This window comes from Natator depressus, chromosome 27 (assembly GCF_965152275.1).
Source record: "Natator depressus isolate rNatDep1 chromosome 27, rNatDep2.hap1, whole genome shotgun sequence".
Taxonomy (NCBI): domain Eukaryota; kingdom Metazoa; phylum Chordata; order Testudines; family Cheloniidae; genus Natator; species Natator depressus.
Genome location: NC_134260.1, coordinates 7,893,096 through 7,916,482, shown reverse-complemented (window position 1 = coordinate 7,916,482; position 23,387 = coordinate 7,893,096). Strand labels below are relative to the sequence as shown.

General features: G+C 49.3%; 1 protein-coding gene across 1 annotated transcript; it reads right to left on the bottom strand.

Annotated features, from left to right (window-relative positions):
• Positions 1-303: 303 nt before the first annotated feature.
• LOC141978401 (myosin light chain 4) lies at positions 304-23,085 on the bottom strand. The gene is made up of 7 exons (XM_074940462.1): positions 22,873-23,085; positions 13,510-13,537; positions 9,902-10,051; positions 5,149-5,322; positions 4,667-4,744; positions 2,265-2,309; positions 304-583 (listed from the first exon to the last, which is right to left on the bottom strand). Exons 1-6 carry the CDS (start codon positions 22,993-22,995, stop codon positions 2,281-2,283), a joined length of 582 nt encoding a protein of 193 aa, XP_074796563.1. The 5' UTR covers positions 22,996-23,085; the 3' UTR covers positions 304-583; positions 2,265-2,280.
• Positions 23,086-23,387: the final 302 nt, after the last annotated feature.

The following is a 23,387-nucleotide window of genomic DNA, read 5'->3' as shown; positions in this document are numbered from 1 at the left end:
CACACCCCTTTTAATGGAGAGAGAGAGAGAGAGGAGTTCAGTCTCCACTACTTGCCCTACAGATCTCACCTCCTCCTTCCCATGTAGTTTTCAGGGGTCCCCAAAGCTGGCTCTGCTCCCTTCCTGTACAAACACCTTTTCCATCCTGCCTCCTGGTGAAATCTAACAGCTGACATCTTGCAAGCTGACCAGACCCCCACTCCCACCTTCCCTCACCCCCGAGTTTACCTTTAGGGAGCGTGCCCAGTAAGCAACGATGACATTTGATCTCGCTTTTAAAAGGACCAAAGCAAACAGATGACATTCAGGGTGTGGGTGAAATTTAATGGGTCAAACGATGCAGGGAGAAAAAAAATCAAAAGAATAAATTAAGATTAAAAATGGAAGGGCAGACGTGTCCTTTTATATACAGAGGTGATTGCACACAATAGTGTAGGGTTGGTACATTGTGGCTATGAGGACTCTTTGTTGTGGCTCATGTAAGATACAGCTGTGGACTCAGGACATTTTAGGAAGGAAGGGACATGGGTCAAGAATTCTTGCTGTTGGCAATGCTTAGTTGGATGGAAACATTTCAGAAAACCTGGAAGGCAAAACACAGAGCATTTTAATGTAATGACAATGGATGATGATAATAATGTCTGTGAAATAATAGAACCAACACTCAGATGGAGCCAAAATATTAATAGCAATGCTTTCAAGACATGACAAATTGTATTCCATTAACCTAGTTGTGTTTGGCGTTAAATGTCCCCCTGCAGGGTTTGCCACCTAAACATTGCAGCATTGAGCTAGTGCATGAGAATGCAAGAGAAAATTATTCGAAACTGCAGGGGACATTGTTTACCTAGGAATCAGACTCCTGTGGGCAAGCTTTTGCTTTTTTTTTTTTTTTTTAATCTGTCTTCTGTTGTTTCAAGTAACATTTAAAACTGGAAAAGACTGGAGGGGAAAGCAGTATTTCTATCTCTTTAGAATTTGTTTATTTTGTGTATTCGACAGCACTTTGTGCAACCTCTGTTTGTAGGGGTCTTTCGCAAAGCAGCAGGGGAGAACACAGTTAAGAATGCAAGACACTGAGCTAAACCACAAAAATCAATAGGGGGATTGAGGGGCAGCCGCAGCCTCTAACATTACTTTCAATTCTTTTTTTTTTAAACTGACTAGATTTCAAGTTGATAATATCCCCCTCTGGAAAGTGACTCTTACTGGTCTGTTTTCCTTGTGCAAACTGAGTGAAATGCAAAATAAACCACATAAATGGTGAATTTTGCATATTTTCAGTTTTAATAAGGGGTTTTTGGTAATACAGGTATGGAATTTTTTTTTAAACAAACTACTTTTAACATGTCAGCGTCCCTCCAGTCATAGATTTTAAGGCTAAAAGGGACCACTATGATAATCTAATTCAGCCTCCTGGATATCAGGCCGAAGAGCCTCACCCAGTAATCTCTGTATCTAGCCCATAATGTCTGTTCAAGCGAGAACATATTTTTGGAGAGAGATCCAGTCTTGATTTCAAGATTTCAGGTGCTGGAGAATTCACCACATACCTAGGTGTTTGTTCCTACAGTTAATAATCACCTTCACAGTTAGAAATCTATGCCTTATTTCTAGTCTGAATTTGTCTAGCTTCAGTTTCCAACCACTGGATTTCAGTTTGCTTTTTAGTGCTAGATTAAAGAGCTATCTACTATTAGAAACAACCTTATATCCATATTTGGAGACCATAATCAAACCAGCTCTTAACTGGCCTACAGTTACCTGGGTTATCCTGTTTACTGCTTTTAAATATTGGGACAACATTAGCTTTTTCCCAGTCCTCTAGAACTTCCCCAATAATTCAAGATATGTTAAAAATCAACATTAAGAGTTCAGAGATCTGTTTGGCCAATTCTTTTAATACTTTTGGATATCACGTCCTGCAGATTTAAAAACACTCCCCCTTCTCCAGTTACTGATGGAATAGAAAGTATTTCATTATCACTATAAAATATGAACACATCATCCTGCTTATTTCCAAATACAGAACAGAAACATTTATTGAATACTTCTGCCTTTTCCACATCAGAATTGACAGCCATAGGGCTCATGCTGCTAGAAATCTTTTTTAAAATAACACAATTCTGAATGTAGCTCATCAGTATGCACGTCGAGTTTTTTTTTTTTTTCTTTGTATCTCGATGGTATTTCATTGCAAGGTCACCAGACTGGGTTAGTTCAAACATTTTAGGGTAAACAAGGAAAGATCAAGACAAACTCACCCTGAAGAGTCTTGTTTCAACCAGACATGATGTGCTTGACAAAAGCTGAGCAGGAAACAACAAGAAAGGCATTAAAAAATCCACCCAAACCAGAATGCGAGCCCTTGCCCTCTGGTGCAAACAGCACGTCACAGCAGTTCCCAGCCCTTTTGGGTAACTCCACCAGTTAACCAGAGGTGGGGACAAATTTCCCATAGAGCTCGGGGTGAAATTTCCAAGCGCTAGGCACCTCCCGCACCCACAGTTGAGGAGAGCTGCTCAAAACCACTCAGCTCTCAGGAGTTCCCATTGTGCCACTTACAGCCAGATTCTCAAAAGACTTCAGCACCCAGCATGCAGTCAACATGCTGAACACTCTTGAAAACCTTGCCCTGATTGTAGGTCTTTTGCAAATTCCACTCTCAGAGATCAGCAGCACCATTTAATACCAATCACCTGTCATTTAATGGAGTGCAAGTCAGTCCTCTGAGGGACTTGGGCTGCTGTAGAACAATCAAGCTCCCTGGTGGGTGTAACAAGGTGGCCACCTTCAGAGCGCCCCCTTGTGGCACAGGGTGGCTCTGCAGCATCCTTGCCTCAGTTTCCCTCTCCTCAAGGTTCCTGAGTAATTTAATAAAGGCTGTCTTCTATCCGCTTTACATGGGCTCGTTTAGTGTCATAAACAGTTCCAAAATAAAGTCCTCAAAGTCCAAATCAAGAGTACATATATTTTAAGGTCTATATAAATATCGTTTCCCACTTTTCATCAAGCCACTCCCAGTATTTGTCACCTGGAACCTTCCCTGCCACTCCCAGCACTACCTAGCTAGAGTCTTTTCCCCCCTGGTGTCTCAGGGTCCCCTACAGGAGCCTTCAAACTCCCTATTGCCCACTCATTCCCAGTTCCACACCTTCCTGCCTGGATTCTCTCCCCAGACCTCCTCCTCCTCCCCCAGAGAGAGGCCTGATTGGGTCACATGACCCCCTAGTTACATGACTTGCTTCATTTTCCCCACCTGTGGAGGACAGTAGGTTGTGTCACAGGAAGGGCTGAGACCCTTCTCCCTTCAAAGGGCCAGCCACCTTATAACGGTGGGTTAGAGTACCCACATGTTGGTGGAAGGCAGGCATTGCAATGGTGCACCGGAGCCTAGTACAGAGGTTCATCATTAAAGTGATCCGTGAAAGGAAAGAGGATTAGGCCCCAGTCCTGCAAACGTGTTTAACTTCACACATGCTGGGTAATTCCACTGAAGTCAAGACTACCAGAAACAAAAGGCTAGAGTACTGGTGCAGGGGCACCCATCTGTGTTTAAGAGTCATGGTGCAACATGTTCCTATGTTCTATGTGGTTCCTTGGGATTATGTACACTGAGAAATCTCCCACAAGCTTCCAGGCTTTCCAGCTCCCCCAGAAGTATGGGACTCCTTGGGATTTAGGGGCCCACAGTAACTGTATCACACTCACACTAGCCCTGTCCACAAGGCTCTAACCCAGGGTGAAGTGGCCATCGTGAGCCGAGTTTGGACAGCAGCTTGAAATCTCATCCCAGCTTCCAGGTTTGGATTTTCACAGAGATCAGAAAAGGGATTTGAAAAACGGGGGAAATGATTTGACTTGCACTTTGGCAGCAACATCAGCATCCCTTAACAGGTCCATTGAGTTCTCATCAGAAATGCCAGATGCATGGTCCGATCATGGCTGGAGCTGCGGGCCCTTGAATCCAGGTCGATACTAGAAACATTTCCTGATATAATTACGTCAGTTAGGAGTGTGGGGTTTTTTTTACAACATTTCTATACTGCCAAAAGCCCTAGCATAGACAAAGTGATACTGACACGGGCTTTTTGCTGGTATAGCTTATTTCATTCAGGGAACTGGTATAAGCTACACCAGCAAAAAGCACTCTTTTGCTGGTATAACCTGGTCTCCACTAGGCAGGTTTGCGGTTCTGTCTGTACTAGTTCGACTGGCAAACCTTTTCTAGGTTCTAGTCAAGGGGTCAGTCTAGAGGAGCATTGCGGAGCATCCCTTTCCCTGCTACAGAAATTGCTCTTGGGGCATTTTGATTGGAAAGCCTGGGAGATCTTGCCCTGCATTTTGAGGTCATATGACACAGCACCAGTGAACTATTGAACACACAGGCACTTCGCCTCTGTCCCACACCAAACCACTGTCAGAGTGGGGGCTAGAACTGCCCTCACTCCCCTGCCTTTGCACATGTGACCACTGGGAACATTTTGTTGGAAATCTCTGGTACATTCTCCCGATTTCAAATTAGTTGACTAGGATGGGCGTCAGATGGGTTTTCCCCACTCACTGACCCCCAGTTTCTCTTTCCGTGTGGTCAGAAGATACATTTAGCATCTCAGAGCAGACTGAAATGGCTGGGGTAGCCACAAAAGGAGTCTTCTCCGCCTACCTTCATAGTTGATGCAGCCGTTGGCATCTTCCTGTCCTGTCATCAATTGCTCCACTTCATTTTCGTTCAGCTTCTCGCCTAGGAGTAGAAGCAGAAGGACAGGTTGGTTAGGATGAGGACTCTGGCACTGCCCCCACCTGGGGCTCATGCTGCTGTGGATTATGTGTCCCGTGGCTACTCCCTGAGAGACATCCAAAGCCTCCCAGATGTCAGGTTAACATCTGGGAGAGGATTTGTCTCTTGGCTAGTCGCTGTATCGAAGGTTGATTAACAGAGCAGACATGAGCCAAGGGGCTACATATTTGGAACCACTAGAGGAATCCAGAGAAGAGGAGAAAGGAATAAGTGGGCATTATACCTGAGCTAGGCCCCACCCTCAGGACTTCATCCCGAACTGCACAGCCTGCATCTCTGCCACCTGGAACAGACCCTGCCACCCCAAGCTTCACCATTACAGGTCAACCTTTGTCTCCAGCCCATACCCAGCGTGGCAAGCACATGGCGCAGTTCTGCACCCATGACTGTGCCATTCCCCTCCTTGTCAAAGACACGCAGGCCTTCCACAAAGTCCTCAAAGGTTCCCTGGTCCTTGGAGCGGGAGATGTGCTGCAGCATTGGGAGGAAGGTCTCGAAGTCGAGCATCTTTGTGTTCATTTCTGATGGAGAAGACAAAGGAGGTGGCATTAAGTAAATAGTCTGTGGCACCTTTTATACCAAAGCACTTTACCGACTATATATATACACACATACAAATAAACACACACACACACACACACACAGAGCAATCACTTTGCCCATCACTCAAAGGCAGCCACCTCTGAGGTAGAACCAGGCAGCTCTTTAACCATATATGTGGGAAGGAAGTGGAGAAGAATCCTGTGTCCAAACTGAAACTATGGAAGCAAATTGATGGAAGTAGATTGGTAATTAAACACATTAGAATTTGGTTGGGAAAACAGACTTGCCACCTATCTTGTGGGAATTGCCATGCACAATTTAATGGCCCCAGATGGGCAGGACTTGGCTTTAACTCTTATTCAAAAAAGCCCAGCACCCGCAAACCCAGGGGTGGGCAAACTATGGCCCGCGGGCTGGATCTGGCCTGTCAGAGCTTTGGATCTGGCCTGCGGGATTGCCCCCCGTGGTGCTGCAGGCCCCGCGCTGCTCTCAGAAGCGGCTGGCACCACGTCCCTGCTGCTGGGGAGGGTGGGGGGGGAAGAGGGCTCTATACGTTGCCCTTGCCTCCAGACACCGCCTCCCGCAGCTCCCATTGGCCATGAATGGGGAACCGTGGCCAATGGGAGCTTCGGGGCAGGTACCTGGAGGCGCGGTAAGGGCAGTGTGCGGAGCCCTGTGCTCCCCTGCAAAGGGGCTGTGCAGGGATGTGGTGCCGACCGCTTCCCACAGCGGCGCTGCATGGGGGCAGGGCAGGCAGGCAGGGAGCCTGCCCTAGCCCCGGTGCGCACCACTGCCACCCCAGAGCAGCTTGAGGTAAGCAGCGCCGGGCCGGAGCCCAAACCCCTCCTGCACCCTGCCCCCCAACTCCCTGCCCTAAGCTTCCTGCCTGAACCTCGCACCCCAACTCCCTGCCCTGAGCCCCCTGCTGCACCCGGCACCCCTCCTGCACTCCAACTTCCTGCCCTGAACCCCTGCTGCACCCTGCACCCCCGTACACCACAACCCCCTGCCCTGAGCCCCTTACCACACCCTGCACCCCTCCTGCACTCCAACCCCCTGCCCTGAGCCCCCTGCCACACCCCACACCCCTCCTGCACCCCAACTCCCTGCCCTGAGCCCCGTTGCACCCTGCACCCCTCCTGCACCAAACCCCTTCCCTGAGCCCTCTCATACACCCCGCACCCCTCCTCTGCCCCAATCCCTTGCCCTGAGCCCATTCCTGCACACCGCACCCCCTCCCACACCCCGCACTCCTTCCTGCACCCCAACCCCTTCCCTGACCCTGCATACAATTTCCCCACCCAGATGTGGTCCTCGGCCCAAAAAGTTTGCAGGGCTAACAGAAAGGAAAGCTTGTCTGTGTCAGTCAAGCCAGGAGAACTGACTCAGGAAACACAGTGAGTCGGTCTGCCAGGTCCAAAGGGGCTGTTTTTATGCAGTTACTTCTCTGATCATGGCCGGGTTTAAAAAAAAAAGTTGTTTCTAGGCACAGAGGAAAGTCTGGGATATAATCACCCATCTCAGCGGCTTCGATCGAGTGCTGCCAACTCTCGCTATTTTTACGTGGGGGTTTCATCAAAGCCCCAGCTTCTGGAATCAGGAGACTGCATGAGAAGCTCAGCTTTCATTAAAAAAGAAAAAAAAAGGATATTTCTAGTCCTCATTGTCATGGAGAGCAGCTTGAAAAGGTGACTCTCGTGCACTCTAAGGGCTCAGAAATAGAAGGCAAATAAAAAAACACTCCCCTATTTTTTATTAGAAATGTCATGAATTTTGGGGGCCTGACTCGTGTTTTATGAATGCTCAGGGTTGGTCACAGTGGAGATCAGCTGGGCTGCCTTTGCTAACAGCTCCGAGATTTGAATTTAAGGTGCTGGGGGCAGAATGTTCCCAGCAGAGAGCTCTGGAATTCACTTCCCTTGTCGGTTTGTCAGCATCCCTGTTTTTGCCATCAGGGCATTATACACGGCTCATTACTTTGCTCCGGCTTTCTCCTTGGGGGAAAGGCTGCCTACAGGGGTTGGGGGAATTATTTTGATACTCCTTTGTTAAACTGGTTTTTGGGTATTGCTCAGGCACCCAGACAGTTTCCCAATCAGCAGGTTCTTATTAAGCAAAAAGTAAAATCAAGGAGCCACCTCCCCAGCTGGCGTGAATCCACATAGCTCCCTGAAGTCAATGAAGCTACACCAATTTACACCTGCTGAGGATCTGGCCCAAGAACAATGGAATCAAGGATGAGCCGCCCCATGAGGGTAGTGCCAGATCAAGGGTGATATTTGGTGGGGGGGAGGGGAGGAATTATCCAGGCATGAAGAGTCTCTGAGTCATTTTCTTTAAATTATGAAACTGCCAGAGCTCATTGGTTCTTCTCTCCGTGGGGCTAATTCCACCATGACTCTCCTGTTATGTTACTGGCTACATTTCCCCTTCAGGCCTCCAGGAGGGATCAGAGATGGTCTGTCGACTAAAGCCCTCCCAAGGGCATCGGTGGGGAGATAGCAGCTGCAGAATGGGAGAGTTTTATTCTGGCCCCAGAGACCGTGAGCACCGGCTCTGGAAGGGGGGGTGGGGCGGAGGGTCAAGAAGCAGAGCATTGAAAACATGAGGGACATGGAGCCTGGATGAGTAAGATGAGGGGCCTCAGGCGCATACTGACCCAGTAGCTCTTGGTGACTCGTGAACTGCAACTAAATGAGCAATGAAAGATTTTGCAGCTGGGGGAGACTGGCTCTGACCCTCCTCGCCTATCGTCCCTGCTTGTCCATGTTCCTGATGCCACAGGGTAGAAATGGGAGGAAGGACTATAACCCATCCCCCCAAATCCAGCAGTGAGGCCAAAGCCCGGCATGTCCGCTGCTCCCTGGGACCTGCCTGGAAGCCCCTCTTGGCCAGCCTGTCTCATCTCCAGAATGGGTTGCTGGGGGTCTCAAGTAGGAAGCTGCGTGGATCTCCATTCCGTCTCCTGCTGCCCCAAAGTATATTCTGCCCTAAAGAGGAGATGGCAATGGAAGGGAACACCCTGCTCAAGGGGTTTAGGAGCATAGCGCTGTTGCTCTCTTCACAGCCCTAGGGCGGTGGAATCAATTGCACCCTAAGGTGCCTTCAGCAGCCTGGGTAGGGTTGCCAATCCTCCAGGATTCTCCTGGAGTCTCCAGGAATTCAAGATTAATCTCTAATTAGAGATTATGTCATGTGATGGAACCTCCAAGGAATAAGTCCAACCAAAATTGGCAACCCTAAATCTGGGCCTTCAGCCACACTCAAGTGTATTATTACATGGGCAGAGTCCACGCACCACAGTGAGCCAGAGATTAGGACTGGGACCTCGGGTGGGACTTTCTGTTGCAGACACAATTGTCTCAGAGGTACAGACGCCTTGTGAATAGAAACTCACTTCTTCTCTGCCCCACTCCCCTGCCCCGATCCTCTTTTCTTCCCTGCTCCTTGTCACTTCATCTATAGAGTGAACTGTGTGCTGGTGAAAGGTGTTAGACTGAAGGCCTGAGTGACCAAAGTCTCCAATCTGTCTACAAAACAATTCAGCACAAGCTTCCCTACCCTGCTGCCCTGCACCTCCGGCCTGCAGGAACTGCATATAAAGGTAGAGCTGGGCAAAAATTTTTGTGAGAAACCTTTTATTTTTTGCCAGAATATGCAAACTCAGGTTGACTTAGGGTGACCAGATGTCCCGATTTTATAGGGACAGTCCGGATTTTTTGGGACTTTTTCTTATATAGGCTCCTATTACCCCCCACCTCCTGTCCCGATTTTTCACATTTGCTGTCTGGCCACTCTAGGTTGACCAATACATTTCACCAATACAACCCTTCTGCTGTGTTTCTGTCCCTTTTGTGTTTACTTTCTGCAAACATTTGTGCAATCAGATTTCACTGGCATGGATGCTCAACAGGGTTGTGGTCCTTGACAAGGCCTCATACGTGCTACAACAATATAGTGATCATGATAAGAATACTCACAGAGAGTGAATTTTAAGCTCATGTGCATAAATGCATAGGTAAAGCTCATTTTAAATTTGCTCTCCGCGAGCGTTTGCACTGGAAACCTAATGATAAAGGTGACTTTTGTACAATCAATGAACTGAACAGTACCAGATGACTTACACAACCAACTGTAGCTGGAATTATGAATGGCAAGTCACGGAGTAAACGAAATTTGCAAGAAAATGTTGTCCAATAAAGAATAACTTAGAGAAAAATTACAATTTGCTCCCGGATGTTTTGGTAATGGAAGAAGTAAAGTTAGATAACTAAGTTATGAATTATTCGCTCAGCTCTGGCATGGTGGAGAATGGGTATAAATGCCTAAACCAAGAGCAAGAGATGTGTATGGGTATAGATAGATACACAGATGTGTATGGGTATAAATAGGTACACAGATAGGTAGGTAGATATAGATATGCCAGTTCATTTCATATAGAACACTGCACAGCCATAAGATGGGAATAAAGCTGAAGGTCTATCTCCTACATAGTCTACCTTGCAGCTATTAACAAATTAATGCAATGTCTCTCCTCCTTGGCCCGGTTTCTCTTACCTTCTGGTTTGGGCTTGCCCAGCACCTTCAGGACTTCAGCATTGGTTGGGTTCTGCCCAAGAGCCCTCAGGACATCACCACATTGACTGTAGGTGATCTTCATCTCCCCGGTTGGGGTCCTGTCAAACAGCATGAAGGCCTCCTTAAACTCTGCAGAAAGGAAGGAAGAGAATCAGCGGTCATCTTCCTATAATGCCCTTGCATCCTCCTGGTGAGAGGCTGAGCCCTAAAACTGGTCCTGTCCAGAAGGCTGGCACTACTGGAAAGGGAGGGTGGGGTTTTGAGTGTTGCCTTTTGGGATTTTCAACAGGGATAAAGTTTAACCAGTTCCTCCAGTGAAACCCCTCCAAGGCAGAAGCTCCTCCCCTTGGGCAAGAAGAGCATCCTCAAGCACAACCACATTTCTACGATCTTCCTCCTTGACTCAGCCTTCCCAGGGGCTTCCGTGGCCCATAACCTCCACTCAGAACTCCCCGTCTCATCCCACCTCTCTGCCTGAGGCCATTTTAGCAACTTTCCCCATGTACTCCACTGTTCCAGCTCCTCCCCTGCTGAAACCCTCCTCCTGGTCTGCATCTTCTCGCGCCTTGGTTACTACAACTCTCTTCTCTATGACCTCACCAGCTCTCCTTGTCCCCACAGGTTGCAGAATGCTGCTGCCTGACGTCCCTCACATACAAAGAAGGGTGGGCCACGTTCTCCCCGTCCTCACAGATCCTGCCCATGACTGAGCCCTGTGCATTGTGGGCTACAGGACTGCCCTTTCCAGGTTCTCTATAACAAACTCCCATCAGCCTAGGACCTGGCACCTCCTTTTACCTTGGGGGATGGGGCCTAAATCTGGAAAGATCAGGATCTGCTTCCTCCTATACATAATATTCTTCAGCCTCCTGGCCTGCTGTAATATTCTCTCTCTACCTCGTAAGTCTGCCAAGTGAGCAATAACAGTCCTGCACGCATCCGGCCCGGGCTTCTGCCTCCGGTTTGTTTCCCTGTAGGCTCTCTTCACGACGATGGGGTCCCCGGGTGCATCCAGCCGCAGAACGCTGGGCAGCCATTTCTCCAGGAACGCTATCAAGTCTCTCCCCTCCTCTTTCTCTGGTAACCCAAGAACCCTCAGCGTGCAGGCCTGGGCCTGGCTCTCCAGTTGCTCCACGCGGGTGCCGAGGTGGCTGGCTTCTCGGGCCAAGTGTTCCAAGGCCTGGGTGCACTGTTGGGTTTTCACCTTCTGCTTTTTGACTGAGGAATCAGTCTGAGCGGCTGCCTGGGCCAGGCTGGTGACTTGCCCTTCCAGCACATCCACGCGAGTATTGAGAGCCATGATTTTACCATCAAAGGCTGTCACGATCTCTCGGTTCTTGTCTGTTTTCTTCTTGATTTCGAGCAATAACGCTCTCAAGGAGGCATCGCCGCTGTTTCTGCTGCCACGTGGGATCAGATGCTCAAGGTCTCCATGTGGTGACTGAGGCATAGAGGCCCAAGACGTGGTGTCCTTGGTTTGGTCAAAATCCTTAGGCAGGATTTTTGGTTTGCTTGATTTATTACTTGGCATCTTCACACCAACTGCAGTTCTTTGCCTTGCTTAGGATCTGGACTATAAATGCCCATGGCTTGGTTCTGTCAGCCTAGAAGCCCCTGCCAAACTGTGTGTCAATCCCTCGCAATCCAAATCCTGCACACGTGTGAGCTTGATGCTGTTTCTTGATACCATCCACCTTTCCTTTCCTACATGGTGTGGGGGAGGCAACCCTGGGGCTGCTGCCTCTGGGTGTGACATCACAATAGCTAATTCTCTGCCAGTGGTTTTGAGCTGCACTGGCTTTGTGCATATGAGTGAGAGAGTGATGTCACCCTTTAGTGGCTGGGCCCACAGAGAATATATAAGAGATCTGCTACTTGTGTCAGCTAAGGGCTTTCTCCTTTAGCTCCTGCCGCCAACACTTGTCTATTGGGAACAGAAGGAGAAGAGTTCTAGTCCTGTCTCCCCAAGATGAGTGTATGATTAATTTAGAAATTGTGTCTTGGATTCATTGTGGTTTGTACCCTCTCTGTGGGCCTCTACAGGGAAAATAATGGCAAACATCTGGTCAGGCTGGATTCCATCCAGAAGAGAACAAGAGAGCATTGGTACCAGAAGCACATCAGAAGACTGTAAGGCTGTGCATTCCACTATCTCAGTATTGGTGAAACCCACACACCGTGGTATTGGTACTTGTTTACTTATTTTTTTTACCTTTTTTTACTGTCTTTTTTTCTTTTTTTTTTGCATCACAGGGACCATTTGTAGGGCTCAGCCTGAGACCTGATCTTCTTACAGTATTTCCACCAGCCTGAATTTGAACCCAGATCTTGGCTGTATCCAGAGGGGTTAATAAAGCCCATCAGAAGTGTAACAATAACCACAGCCCACCCCATCACCATGGGGACATCTCTCTATGTGGCTGGGATCTGCTCGTTCAGAGGGAATCTCTGATTTCAAGCCAAGGCTGCATCTTTCAGCATGAACCGAAAATGCTTTTCCCTTGCTAGTACCCACTTGCTTCCCCTCCATTTTTGGTGGCACCCCCATCAACAGAACAGAGCAGGGAACTGGGTTCCATATATTCCTTCTGCTGCTTTAGGAGTTGCCATCCTTACTGAATCCCTGGCCTGGCTCCCAATCATCTTTCTCTCTTGCTTCTATTTATATCTCTGCTCCTGTCTCCATCCCTGCTCACCTCCCCTTGCTCTGCTCAAGCCTCTCTTCTAAGTGCTCCATAGGGCTCGCCCTGCCCCATCCTCTGGTAGGAGGCGTTGGCATGCGCCTTGCCATCTGTAGCGCCGTGTGTGCTGTTCGGATTACTGCGAGGTACCAGCTTGTGCATTCAATCAATGACTTTGCTTTCTGATTTGATATGCACCTTCTAGCCACTATAAAATGGCATGAACCAATGCCTGGATGGAGTGTAATCTAGTGATTAGAGCAGAGGTCCCCAACCCGGGGAGTGGAAGGAATGTTCGAGGTGGCATGTCGGCACCTGGGCCAGCCCCCCCCAGGGGGTGAGGAGGAATCACCACCCAGCCCTGCTCAGCCCCCAGCTCCTCTCCAGCCCTGGTTCCCGGCCCCAGCCCTAGTCTTGCCCCCAGCCTTGGCCTCTGGCCATGGCTCTGTTCCAGCCCCAGACCCTCCCCCAGCTGCGGCCCCAGCCTTGGCCCCCTTACTCCCATCTGCACCCCTATCCCTGGAGCTGTCTCCCGGGGGGGAGGGAGGGGCACAGACAGGGATGAGACTGTGAAAAGTTTGGGGACCACTGGGTTACAGCATGGAGAGCTGGGAATCAGGACTCCTGGGTTCCATTTCTAGCTTTGGGGTCGGGGAGTGACCTAATGAGAAGGACTAGGAGTCAGGGCTGCTCTTCTGTCTCCAGTCTGCAAGGCAGTGTCGTCCAGTGGCTAGAACAAGCAGGTCAGAGTCAGGACTCCTGATTTCTACTGCCATCTCTGCAAGAGAGTGGTCTTGTGATTAAAGCAAAGGGCTAAGAGTCAGGCTTACTGGGCTCTACCCCTCCCAACCAGCGGCAATGCAGCAAAGGGAGCAACAGCTGGGTTGAAAAATGCCAGGCACTTACCTTCAATCTGGTCAGCACTGAAGTCAATCTAAAGGGAAATAAAACAGAGCAGAGCCTTCAGAGCCCAATTCCTGCCCTCTGTGCTGGGATGCAGCTGCATGAACGTCCCAGCCAGGGCCAGCTGCAGGCACTAGCCACACACCCCGCCCCGTGGAGCAGAGCAGTAACTCGGCAAAACAAACCAGTCCGGGCCCCCCCAGCAGCAGGAAGAACTCATCCTCTGAGCCCCATTTCCCTGCCTGGTGACAGGACCTGAGAAGCACCCTGTAACATGCTTGGGGCGCCATCCTGGCCAGAAGAAGTCGAGGGCTCTTCGGCATAGCAGCAGGTGAGAGTTGGGAGGCAGGACATCATAGTCCCATCTAATCAAACCATTGAATTACTCCTGTATGCAGGTGTATGAGTCAGGGTTGGCAGGTGGCCGGATCTGCTTCTTGTTATTCTTTCAAAATGTCCTGGAAATGTTTCACTGGGCAGAGCAAGATCAGTGCCAGGGCTACCCCATTGGGGGCTGAAAGCAGGAATATTTTGCCCCCTGAACACATACTAATAATTAACAGGGGGGCCCCTGGAGTTGCTCGGGGCCTTAAGTAATTGCTTACTCTGCTTATGCCTAGCTCCAGCTCTGAGCGAGATCACTGGTATGCAGGAAATTGACACCTGCTGCCTAGCTAGAGTGGGGCTTAATCATGCTATGTCCTAGATAAACCCAGAGGCCTTTTCTGCTCCTTCAGGGATGTGGGAAAGTAAAACACCGTCTCCTGCTGTAATTCTCATGTGAGGTACCTGGTTTATCAGGGTAAACCAGGTGTAATCTGCTACTGGGACCACGGGGCCCAGCCTGGGCACAAATCTCACTACATTGAAACCATCTGTCCAAAACACAATCAAATTCCTCTCCCCAGTGTTCATTAAATCTGGCACTGCTGGCACCTAGGAACTGGCAAACCAGAGGGTCAGGCTTCTTCTGTGAGAAATCACAGCAGCCAATTGTGGGGAGTCAGAGACCTACATTTTCTAAAGTGACAAGTAAGAGCCTTTGGCTGCTTTCATCTTTGGGGTGCCCAACTGGAGACACCTGAAAGGGGCCCGCTTTTTCAGAAAGTGCAGAGCACGTGCCCTCTAAAAATCAAGCCCCTTTAAAGCATCTCAAGTTGGGCCCCTGAAATTGAGGCCACTCAAAATCATCAGTCCCTTTTGAAAATGTAAGCCAAGGAATTTTTCAAACAAACGTATAAAGATCAGTAGCTACAGTGCTGCCAACGCTTGTGATTTTATAAGAAGTCTTGTGGGAGCTGATGTTTTCCTTAAAGCCCCAGCTCCTGGAAACACGTGGACATAGGACAATCTCAGCTTTTATTAAGAAAGGGTGCATTTCTAGCCATCGTGATTGTGGGGAAAAGTCAGAAAATGTGACCTCAGTGTTGCCTTAAGGTCCCCAAATCAGAAAACAAAGAAAAAGACTCTCCTTTTTTATTTTATTTAAATCTCATGATCTTTATGTAAATCTAATTATTTCTGAGGGGGGCCTGGCTCAGGATTTTTAAATGGTTGGGAATGGCAGTACTAAAGCCACAAGACAGAACATCCAGGAACAGGATGCTGTGCCTGTCCCTCAGGGCAGACCTCCAGAGACCCAGAGAGAATCTGTGTACTGTCTGCCAAATTGTTTTGACCAAGAGATTTTTGTATATTACAATACAGTAGCCAGGTTGGGTAATGGGCGAAGGGGAGGCTTTAAAAATTCCTGAGGGCTATTCCTGGTTCTGACCTTGACTTGCTGGGTGACCTTGGGCAAGGCACTTCCCCACTCTTGTGTGTCTGCTTCCCCCATCTGTAAAATGTGGATAATAATACCCACCGCCCAGGCTTAAGCAGTTGCAGCCAGAGTTCAGAAGTGACCACAGATTTTGACTTCTTCAGTTGCTGGGTGACCAGCAGGAAATGTGATTTTCATAACAGCTCAGCAGAGTGGGTGGATGTTGGGTGCTGAGCTCTTTTGAAACTCTGGCCCTGTGGGTCTCATTTGCAGAGGTGCTAAGGTCCAGCAGCTCCCACTAAAGTCACACCAGGGATTTGGACCCAATAATGTAAACAATATTTGGAAGTCTGTATAGGATCAAACTCAGCCCTGGCACAAACTGGGGCAGCTCCCACTGACCTCAATGGGTATTGTATCAGATTACACCATGGCTGAATTTGGCCTGCGGAATTGAACTCATAAAGGGGATGTTAGCTTGCTGGTGTGCTGTAAGCCACTGACCCGACCTTTCACAAGCGAAGTGAGCTGTAGCTCACGAAAGCTTATGCTCAAATAAATTGGTTAGTCTCTAAGGTGCCACAAGTCCTCCTGTTCTTTTACAGACTGCGTTTTCCCCCAGCTCAGATGTGCAATGGTTATTTTGCAGGGGAGTGATTTTACCCCTTCCCCAGCTCACAACTTGGGTACAAAAAGGGAGTGAAAAAGTTTTAAAACTTTTAAGGCCTGATTCTTTGTTGCCCTGCACCTCATCTCGTCCCAGAGACCAGTGCAGAGCAGGCGTAAAATGCCACAATCTCACTTAACGCCCACTTCGCATTGGTTCAAAGAAAGCATGACATAGCTCAAGATAGCAGAGTCTCTGTCCCTCCGAAGGGAAGGGCCCCTGTCTAGCGGCTGATCCTGTACAACAGTATTTACCAGGGCACGTCCACTGAATACATGTCGCTGCTTGGGTCCCAAGAACCTAGGCAGTGTGGTGCGCTCAGGCATAGCCCACTGCTGAGCTGTTAAGCTCTTTCTAATAAATATTTTATTTTCATAACCCAACGGGCTCAGTCCATCTCAATTAAATCTTTACTAGAGGCGCCCAGTGGGACTCAGTATTTTCACTGGCATCCTTAACAGGCAAACAGCTGGGTTTCTAAAGCCATGAGCAATGGTCAGCCAGCGAGGGCGCTCCATTCCATTCCAGCCATCCATTTGGTTGAAAATCCAGTTTTCCACCAAAAAAAAAAAAAAAAAAAAGTTTCCATGGGAAGTTTCTGACCAGCCCTAGTCCAAAGCACGTATCCTAGGGCCGCCTCCCCAGGGAAGCTGGTGCTTTACAAACGCTTGCTGTCCTTTCATGAGTATTAGCTGAGGTCTAGTGGACTGAGTCCCGGGCTGAGTGAGAGGGAAGTCGGGATTCTATGTCCTGGTCTCTCATGACTCTGTGTAACCTTGGGCATTTCCGCTCTCTCTGCCTCCATGTCTCAGTCTGTAAAATGGGGATCGTGATGGTTTATCCAGTTTTGTGAAGTGTGCTGAGATCTGCGGATGACACATGCTATTTAGTGCAAGGGATTGCCTAGGCACTAGTGCAAGGAAGCAGCAGTGCGCTAAGGCACATACTGGTGTCCCATGAGCCATGATGCGTTCCTTCATGTCGGCTGACTGACAGCACTGGCCCTGCAATTCTGCACAACCAGTTCCCATCACTAAGGCCTATGTGCCAATTTCTCTTTCCTGGTTTGCCTTTTCTCCCCTTCTCTGGTTTTAACCTTCAGTGTTTTCTCGCTTTTCCATTTACCTCTCATCCCACCGTTCTCTCTCTCCTTCCCCAGGCTGGAGGATGGTGGGAAGAGGCTGGCATGCAGAACCTTTTCGGCCTGCATGTTTGGCGGGCAAGCTGTTGACAGCACCTTTGACTGGTATCACCCTGGAAATGCCAGCAAGTCACCACCCCTGCCACCAAGAGGGAATCAATGCACAGGAATGTAGGATTGCCAAACTGGATCAGACCCCTGCTCCCTCTAGTCCAGCAATGGCCAGAACCAACTGCTTTAGAGGAAGACATAAGGAACCCACCTTGGACAGTTATGGCATAATCTGCCCATAGGCGAAGTTCCTTCCCAAATCCAGGCAGGCAGAGGTCGGCTCATGCCCTGAAGCAGGAAGCTTTAAAAAAACCCAAAACAATCTGATGTAACTGTGGATGCTCTTGTGAGCCATAGCAATGCCTATCTCTTTTCTGAGTCCTACTGAACTCCTGCCCTCAATAATATCATGTGGCAATGAGTTCCACAGGTTAGCAGAGTGCTGTTTAAGGGAAAGTACCTCCTTTACTCAGCTTGGAGTACTCATCTCATCTCCCCACCCAAAGGTTCCCAAGGCGATGGCACCAGTTGGAAACTGGTGGCTACGTATTTAACCACAATGAGCAAGAACATTTGTCCCTTTGGATGAGGTGGAGCCACAGTAATGAGCCTCATTCGGTCAACAAGGACCCAGAGGCAGTAGCAAATTCTGGGCGAGATCAGCTGGGCCTGGGAGTTTGCAGGCAGCAGGGGGGCTGGCTGTGCTGACCCTCTTTGGAGAAAGGATGTTATTTCAAGGCTCAGTCCTAAAGTCAGGGCGTCAACTGGTTAAATTGTCTCCATACCGAGCATGCTATTATTAACCATCTGACTACACCACTGGCTTAGAAATGTAACTGTATCCAGAAGAGCCACGGAAAAAGTGACCTCCCCTCGGAGAACAACGGAGAGAGGAGACTGAATAGAAGATGTTCTCATCCAGGAAATTGACTCAGGATGAGACGCTGCAGGCGCCGAAATACTTTAGGACTGAGACAGCTGGCAGCAGAAAATCTGTTTCATGCTGTTGGGACAGCTGGACAGAACCCCCTCAAGGCTGTGCAGCCATGGCCATCTCACCAAATCCAAATGCCGGCATATATTCTAGCGAGGACCAGGTTAAGTCATTGGGCACTACCCCTCAACTCCTGGAATTACATCAGAATCTCAGCATTCATTTGAGGGGGAAAAATAGTTTCCAGCTTTTATGGTTGCAAAGGGAAGCTGGAAACCGTGGCTCGGATGTAGCCGCTGCATTGACATCTGCCTGAGTTTGCAGAGTGCCTGGAACGATAGTTCAGAAAGGGGGGAGCTGCCTTATGCATCTCATTGGGGTGTAATTCCAAGACCCACTCACTGCTCTGGGGGACCCTACCAATGCCACCCCAGTGAGGACTCTATGTGAGGCAGAAGGCCAGCCCATCCACTCGTAATGATGCACGCCAGCAGCTGGATTAAGTGTACTGGCCACGCCCCAGTTGCCTGAGAAGGGGGGAATCCATCAGTTCATTCCTGCACCAGGGCTGTGTCCAGCATTCTGGAGGGGTGCCCCAAACATCACCTCAACTGCAACAGCCCTGTTGAACATCTGGGATAGGGGACTGCCCTGGCCATGCCCACTCGTGCTCAGGCCACACCTCCTAGCAGGGAGGAACCCTGTTCTAGGAGGGCTACGGGACTTTATGGCTGCTTTGCATTGCACCAGCATAAAGAGGACACAGGGCATCACAGCTCATCCACAGGGCTCTATTCCTGCACTCCGCTTCTTCTCACTGGCGCAGTGCTGGCTGGGAACCCTGGGGGAATCGCCCAAAGGGGGAGCTGAGCAGGGGCAGGTTCTGAGGAGCAGCCTCTTCTTTGGGCATTACGCTCAGGTGCTGCACGAGGCTGGGGTTTATAGCCGGGGCGATGTGGGGAGCAGCTGGATTTTGCTGCTAACACAGGAGTCAGCAACCTGCTTTGTGTGAGTATGGAACGCTCGTCCTTCTGCAAAAAGTGCCATGGGTTCATCACAGGCCACATGTGTCAGGACCCGGCTCTCATCCTCCTCCAAATTGTCCCCCCTAGCACCGTACTGGGGTATTGGTTCACTCTGGGCTAAGGGGGAAGAGCGCCACCTCCTGGATCACCAGCATCTCTGCAGCACCTCCTGTTGCTCAGAGGCCTCCCACCCAAGTACCAATCCAGGCTCACTCTGTTTTAGCCCCGATTCAGGAAAACCCTTACCTTTAGGCATGTGCCTAAATCCCACTGACTTCAATGGGATTTAAGCATGTGTTAAGGTAATGCACCTGCGTAAGTGCAGTGCTAACTAGGGAGGCTTTCCTGAATCAGGGCCGTTGTTTGTTAGATTTGCAGTATCAAGTGCTCAGATGTTCCTGTGCACCCGAGAGCCAGATTGCAAGAGTACCCTGTGGTGACATCTTTCCAAGTGACCAAAAAGCCACCCTCAGCGGAAGGAGAAGATGACAACTTTGTAGTTCCAGTTTTAGCTTGAGGTTGATTCCACTATGGCCAAACAGAGAGGGGTGAAGATTTCCCATTGCAAACACTTCAGCATATCAAGGCTGTACATCACATCAGCCCCTGACCCCGCTGGTTACTAGGGAAATGTAGGGCATAATAATTTGAGCTGCAGCTGAGAGTAAAACGTGTACATCTACCCACAGGAGGGAGAAATCCCAAAACAACTCCCGCTCTGGTCACGGGCTGCCTTTTCCACACTGGCCTGTGATCACTGAAGCCTCTTGCTCACACTGAACTGAACCTTCAGGTGAAGTTTGATGCAAGGAACAGGAGTTGCTACACCCACCTAGTCTGAGGTCCATTTTCCTGAAGTGTCTAAATACCAGATGTTTCAAAGGAAGGTGTAAAAGCCTACAATGCACCCAACTATGCAGTAGTATCCCAGGGGGGGAAATTTCTTTCTGATCAGTTTATGGCCATGAAGCTTAAGGACTGAGAACTCCTATACCCTATTCTGTTTTATGTCACAGGGCCTGATCCAGCACCATTGCAGTCAATGGGAATTAACTTCAATGGGAGCAGGATTGGGTCCACTGGAGGTACAAGTCATGTTCATGTAATGCGTTTTGGCTCTGACCAAGCTATTTGCCTCAAGAAATATCCTGTGGCAGTGAGTTCCACAGGTTAATTATGCAAAGGGCTTCACTTGATCCATTTTAAATTCTTTGCCTTTTTATTCAGCCTGGCCCCCTGAGTGCAAGATGCTGACCACAGCCCTTTTCATCCAGGGAGGCAGAAAAGTGTTTCACAGAGGAAAGTGAGCTCCGGTTTTCTGCCCTGCCTGAGGAAGCCTCCCTGGCTTGGTCTCTGTTATTCAGAAAAACCTGCCTGCTGCTTCTTAAAAAACAAAATCCAGAAGCACTTATTCTAGTTGAACGTTTTCTAAAAATGTCTTAAAAGCGACAGGCCGGCTGCAATCCATAATTTTTCCAAACATTTTTGGCACATTCCTCCCTTCCCCCTAAGATTCTTACGCCCATTTACATTAGGGTAACTTATCGATTATGCAACAGTTTGTGGCTCATCTTCAGTCAGAGGGAGGCACAGGGAATAAAGAGATCTGCTGCACTCCCAAAGCAAACGGGTCATTGTATGTGCAAAACTAGGCATCTCGGTGTGCAACATGGGCAACTGAGTGTGCAGATAGATACCTAGTGCACATTGAGCTGCAGGTGCAAAGCACTTTTGTGTATGCAAACGGGGTCCTTGCACTTGCAGACGGGTACTTGTACCTTGGAACAGTGTATGCAGGTAAGCCGTTTTGCACATACCAATGCACATTTTGCTCATAAGCCTGGCCACAAGCATATTTTGCAAGTGGAGCTTAGGTCCCAGATCCTGCATTGCATTCCAGTGACACTCAGTGCAAATCTGCAACAGTGGACCCCAGGGGTGCAATTGGTTAGCACACAGGCCCTATAAAGCAGTTCTAGGTGGAGTAATGCTGAGGTTATGAGTTCAAGTCTCATCTAGAGCACCATCACATTCCTCTGATCCTGGGACTGGCTCAGATCCAGCTGTAAATTAGTTTCAGGGCTGATCTAATTTATGTCAGGCTGCCCATTGCCCCACAGAGCTCTTCTAGCAGCAGGGGACACCCCTTTTATGCCTTACTTTGGAGACTGGGAGTTGGAGTTGCTAGAGTGGCCATATAATGCTAGAGGATTCCCAGGCACGGGGACTCTTCAGGGAGCAGGATCCACTGGCTTTCCAGATGTTTTGAGCAACGTGACCTTTCTCAAGCAGCCAGCTACTGGGCCAGGATCCAGCCCTAGGTGTCTGCAGTTGAAAATAGTTGCCCCATTGGGAATTCTAAAGGGCAGCACCTCCAAATAGTGCAGTTGTTTATCATAAATCACCAGAACCCCTTTGGTCTGGGAATCAGGGATGGAAACCCTGGTACAGGTCCCATGTACATTCCCGGTTCTGGCAGGATTGGGAGAGAATGGCCAATGGGAATAATGTAGGTGCTAGGAGAATAGGCAGTAGAGTAGGGGATCTGTGTTTCCTGCCCTGGCTGACGCTGGGAAGTCCCTTAGTGGCTGAAGGGAAACACACAGAGGTTGGGCATTACCTGCCGTTCAGCGCCCTGAAAGTCATGGCAGGTGTGTGCCTTATAGGAGTTAGTGGGAAAGCCAGCGCTCTGACAGTCTGGAAAGGGGCAACTACAGAGAGGACAGCACTGTGCACACAGACACGAACACAACTGATTTGAAACTCCTAGACTCCTTCCTGCCCCAATTTCAAATCCCTCCGGGGTCAGTTCAGACTTTCCTCCCTACTCCATAGCAAGATTGAGTCCTGTTGTGTGAGAGACCTTCGGATCAGATGATAAAAAAGTAGATCCTGCATGAGAGTGGGGGCTTGACTGTATGTCCTTGCCTGACGTTGCCTCTCCAGCCTGTTGTGTACAAGATGCCCGTCTGATTGCCATGTTCTGCCCCAGAGGTGGCTGCATCTTTACTCTGTGTGTGTGTGTGTGTGTGTGTGTGTGTGTGTGTGTGTAATCTGCAAAGTGCTTTGGGAAGATCACATGGAGTTTTAAGACTAAAAATCCCAAGCTGTTTTAAAACTCCAAAAGAATGGCTAGGGTTGAATTTTGGGTCAGTTATGTTTCTATACCTCTCCTTGTCAATAAGAAGATGCAGAAGAAGCAACCTGTTTGCCTGGGGTGGAGGGGAGAGACACTCACAAGAGAACTGCTGCAGTAAGGCAGGGATGGAATGAAAGGAATGTTTTCCCCCCACACCTGCTTGCTCCCTCCCTTCTCTCCAGACTCAGCAACAAAACAGAACAGACAGTGAGCTCCAGGGGCTAGCAAGAGAAAAGGAGCCCATTAACTTTGATGGCAGTTCCGGGTGTTAAGCACCTCGCAGGATTTATCTACTAGTTATTTAGGGATTCCCCCCCTACAGGGCTGAATGGGGGGATACTATCCCCATGGGAAGATTTTAGGGGAGGAATCCATTCCATTGGTACAAGGCATTTGCTCCCCAGAAATAACCTTAAGAACCAGGGATAAAGTGCATCCCTTCTCCAGCAAGACGGTTTAGGGAGTGGCAGGAGATTCCCATCCCCAACTCCCTGCACCAGCGTGGACTCCAAACATTTCCCCCTCTAGTTCTGGCTACAAGGGAAGGCAGCGCAGCTGACATGATTCACATGGCACACTGGATTGCCAAGCACTTGGCAGGTCCCTGAGAGGAGGTGGGCAAGAGACTGGCTAATTTCCTTACTTACAGTTACACTCTTGGGATCGAAGGTGGGTTCCTTTGGTGGTTCTGGTGCCGGTGCCGGGGCTGCTGCTGGGGCAGGAGCAGGCTTGGCTGCCTCTTTCTTTGGTTCAGGTTTCTTGGGGGCCATGGTGCCGGGTTCTTTGCAAAGGAGCTGAGAAGGGTCTTCCCACCCCACCAGGCAACAGACTGAGGGACAAAAGGCAAAGTCTGCTCCTTCCCCTTATATACCCAGCCCCGTGCTCACACCAGAGGGGCAGGCCAGCTGCAGGAGCAACTGCTACTTACTATAAAAGGAAGAAACTCCAAAGAGAGGGGCCCTGCTCAACAATTGCCCATTGTCATCAGCTCCCGGAGCACGGAGAAGCCAGCAGCCATCACACCCCCATTGGAAGGGGGCACCTGGTTCTTTGGCTGGGGTGGATCAGGGCTGCCTCCTCAAAGATCATCAAAAAACAAAAATACAAATGGCAGGAAAATAGTAACAGGCCGGCTGATAAACCTGCCCCAGGGGGAAAGTGT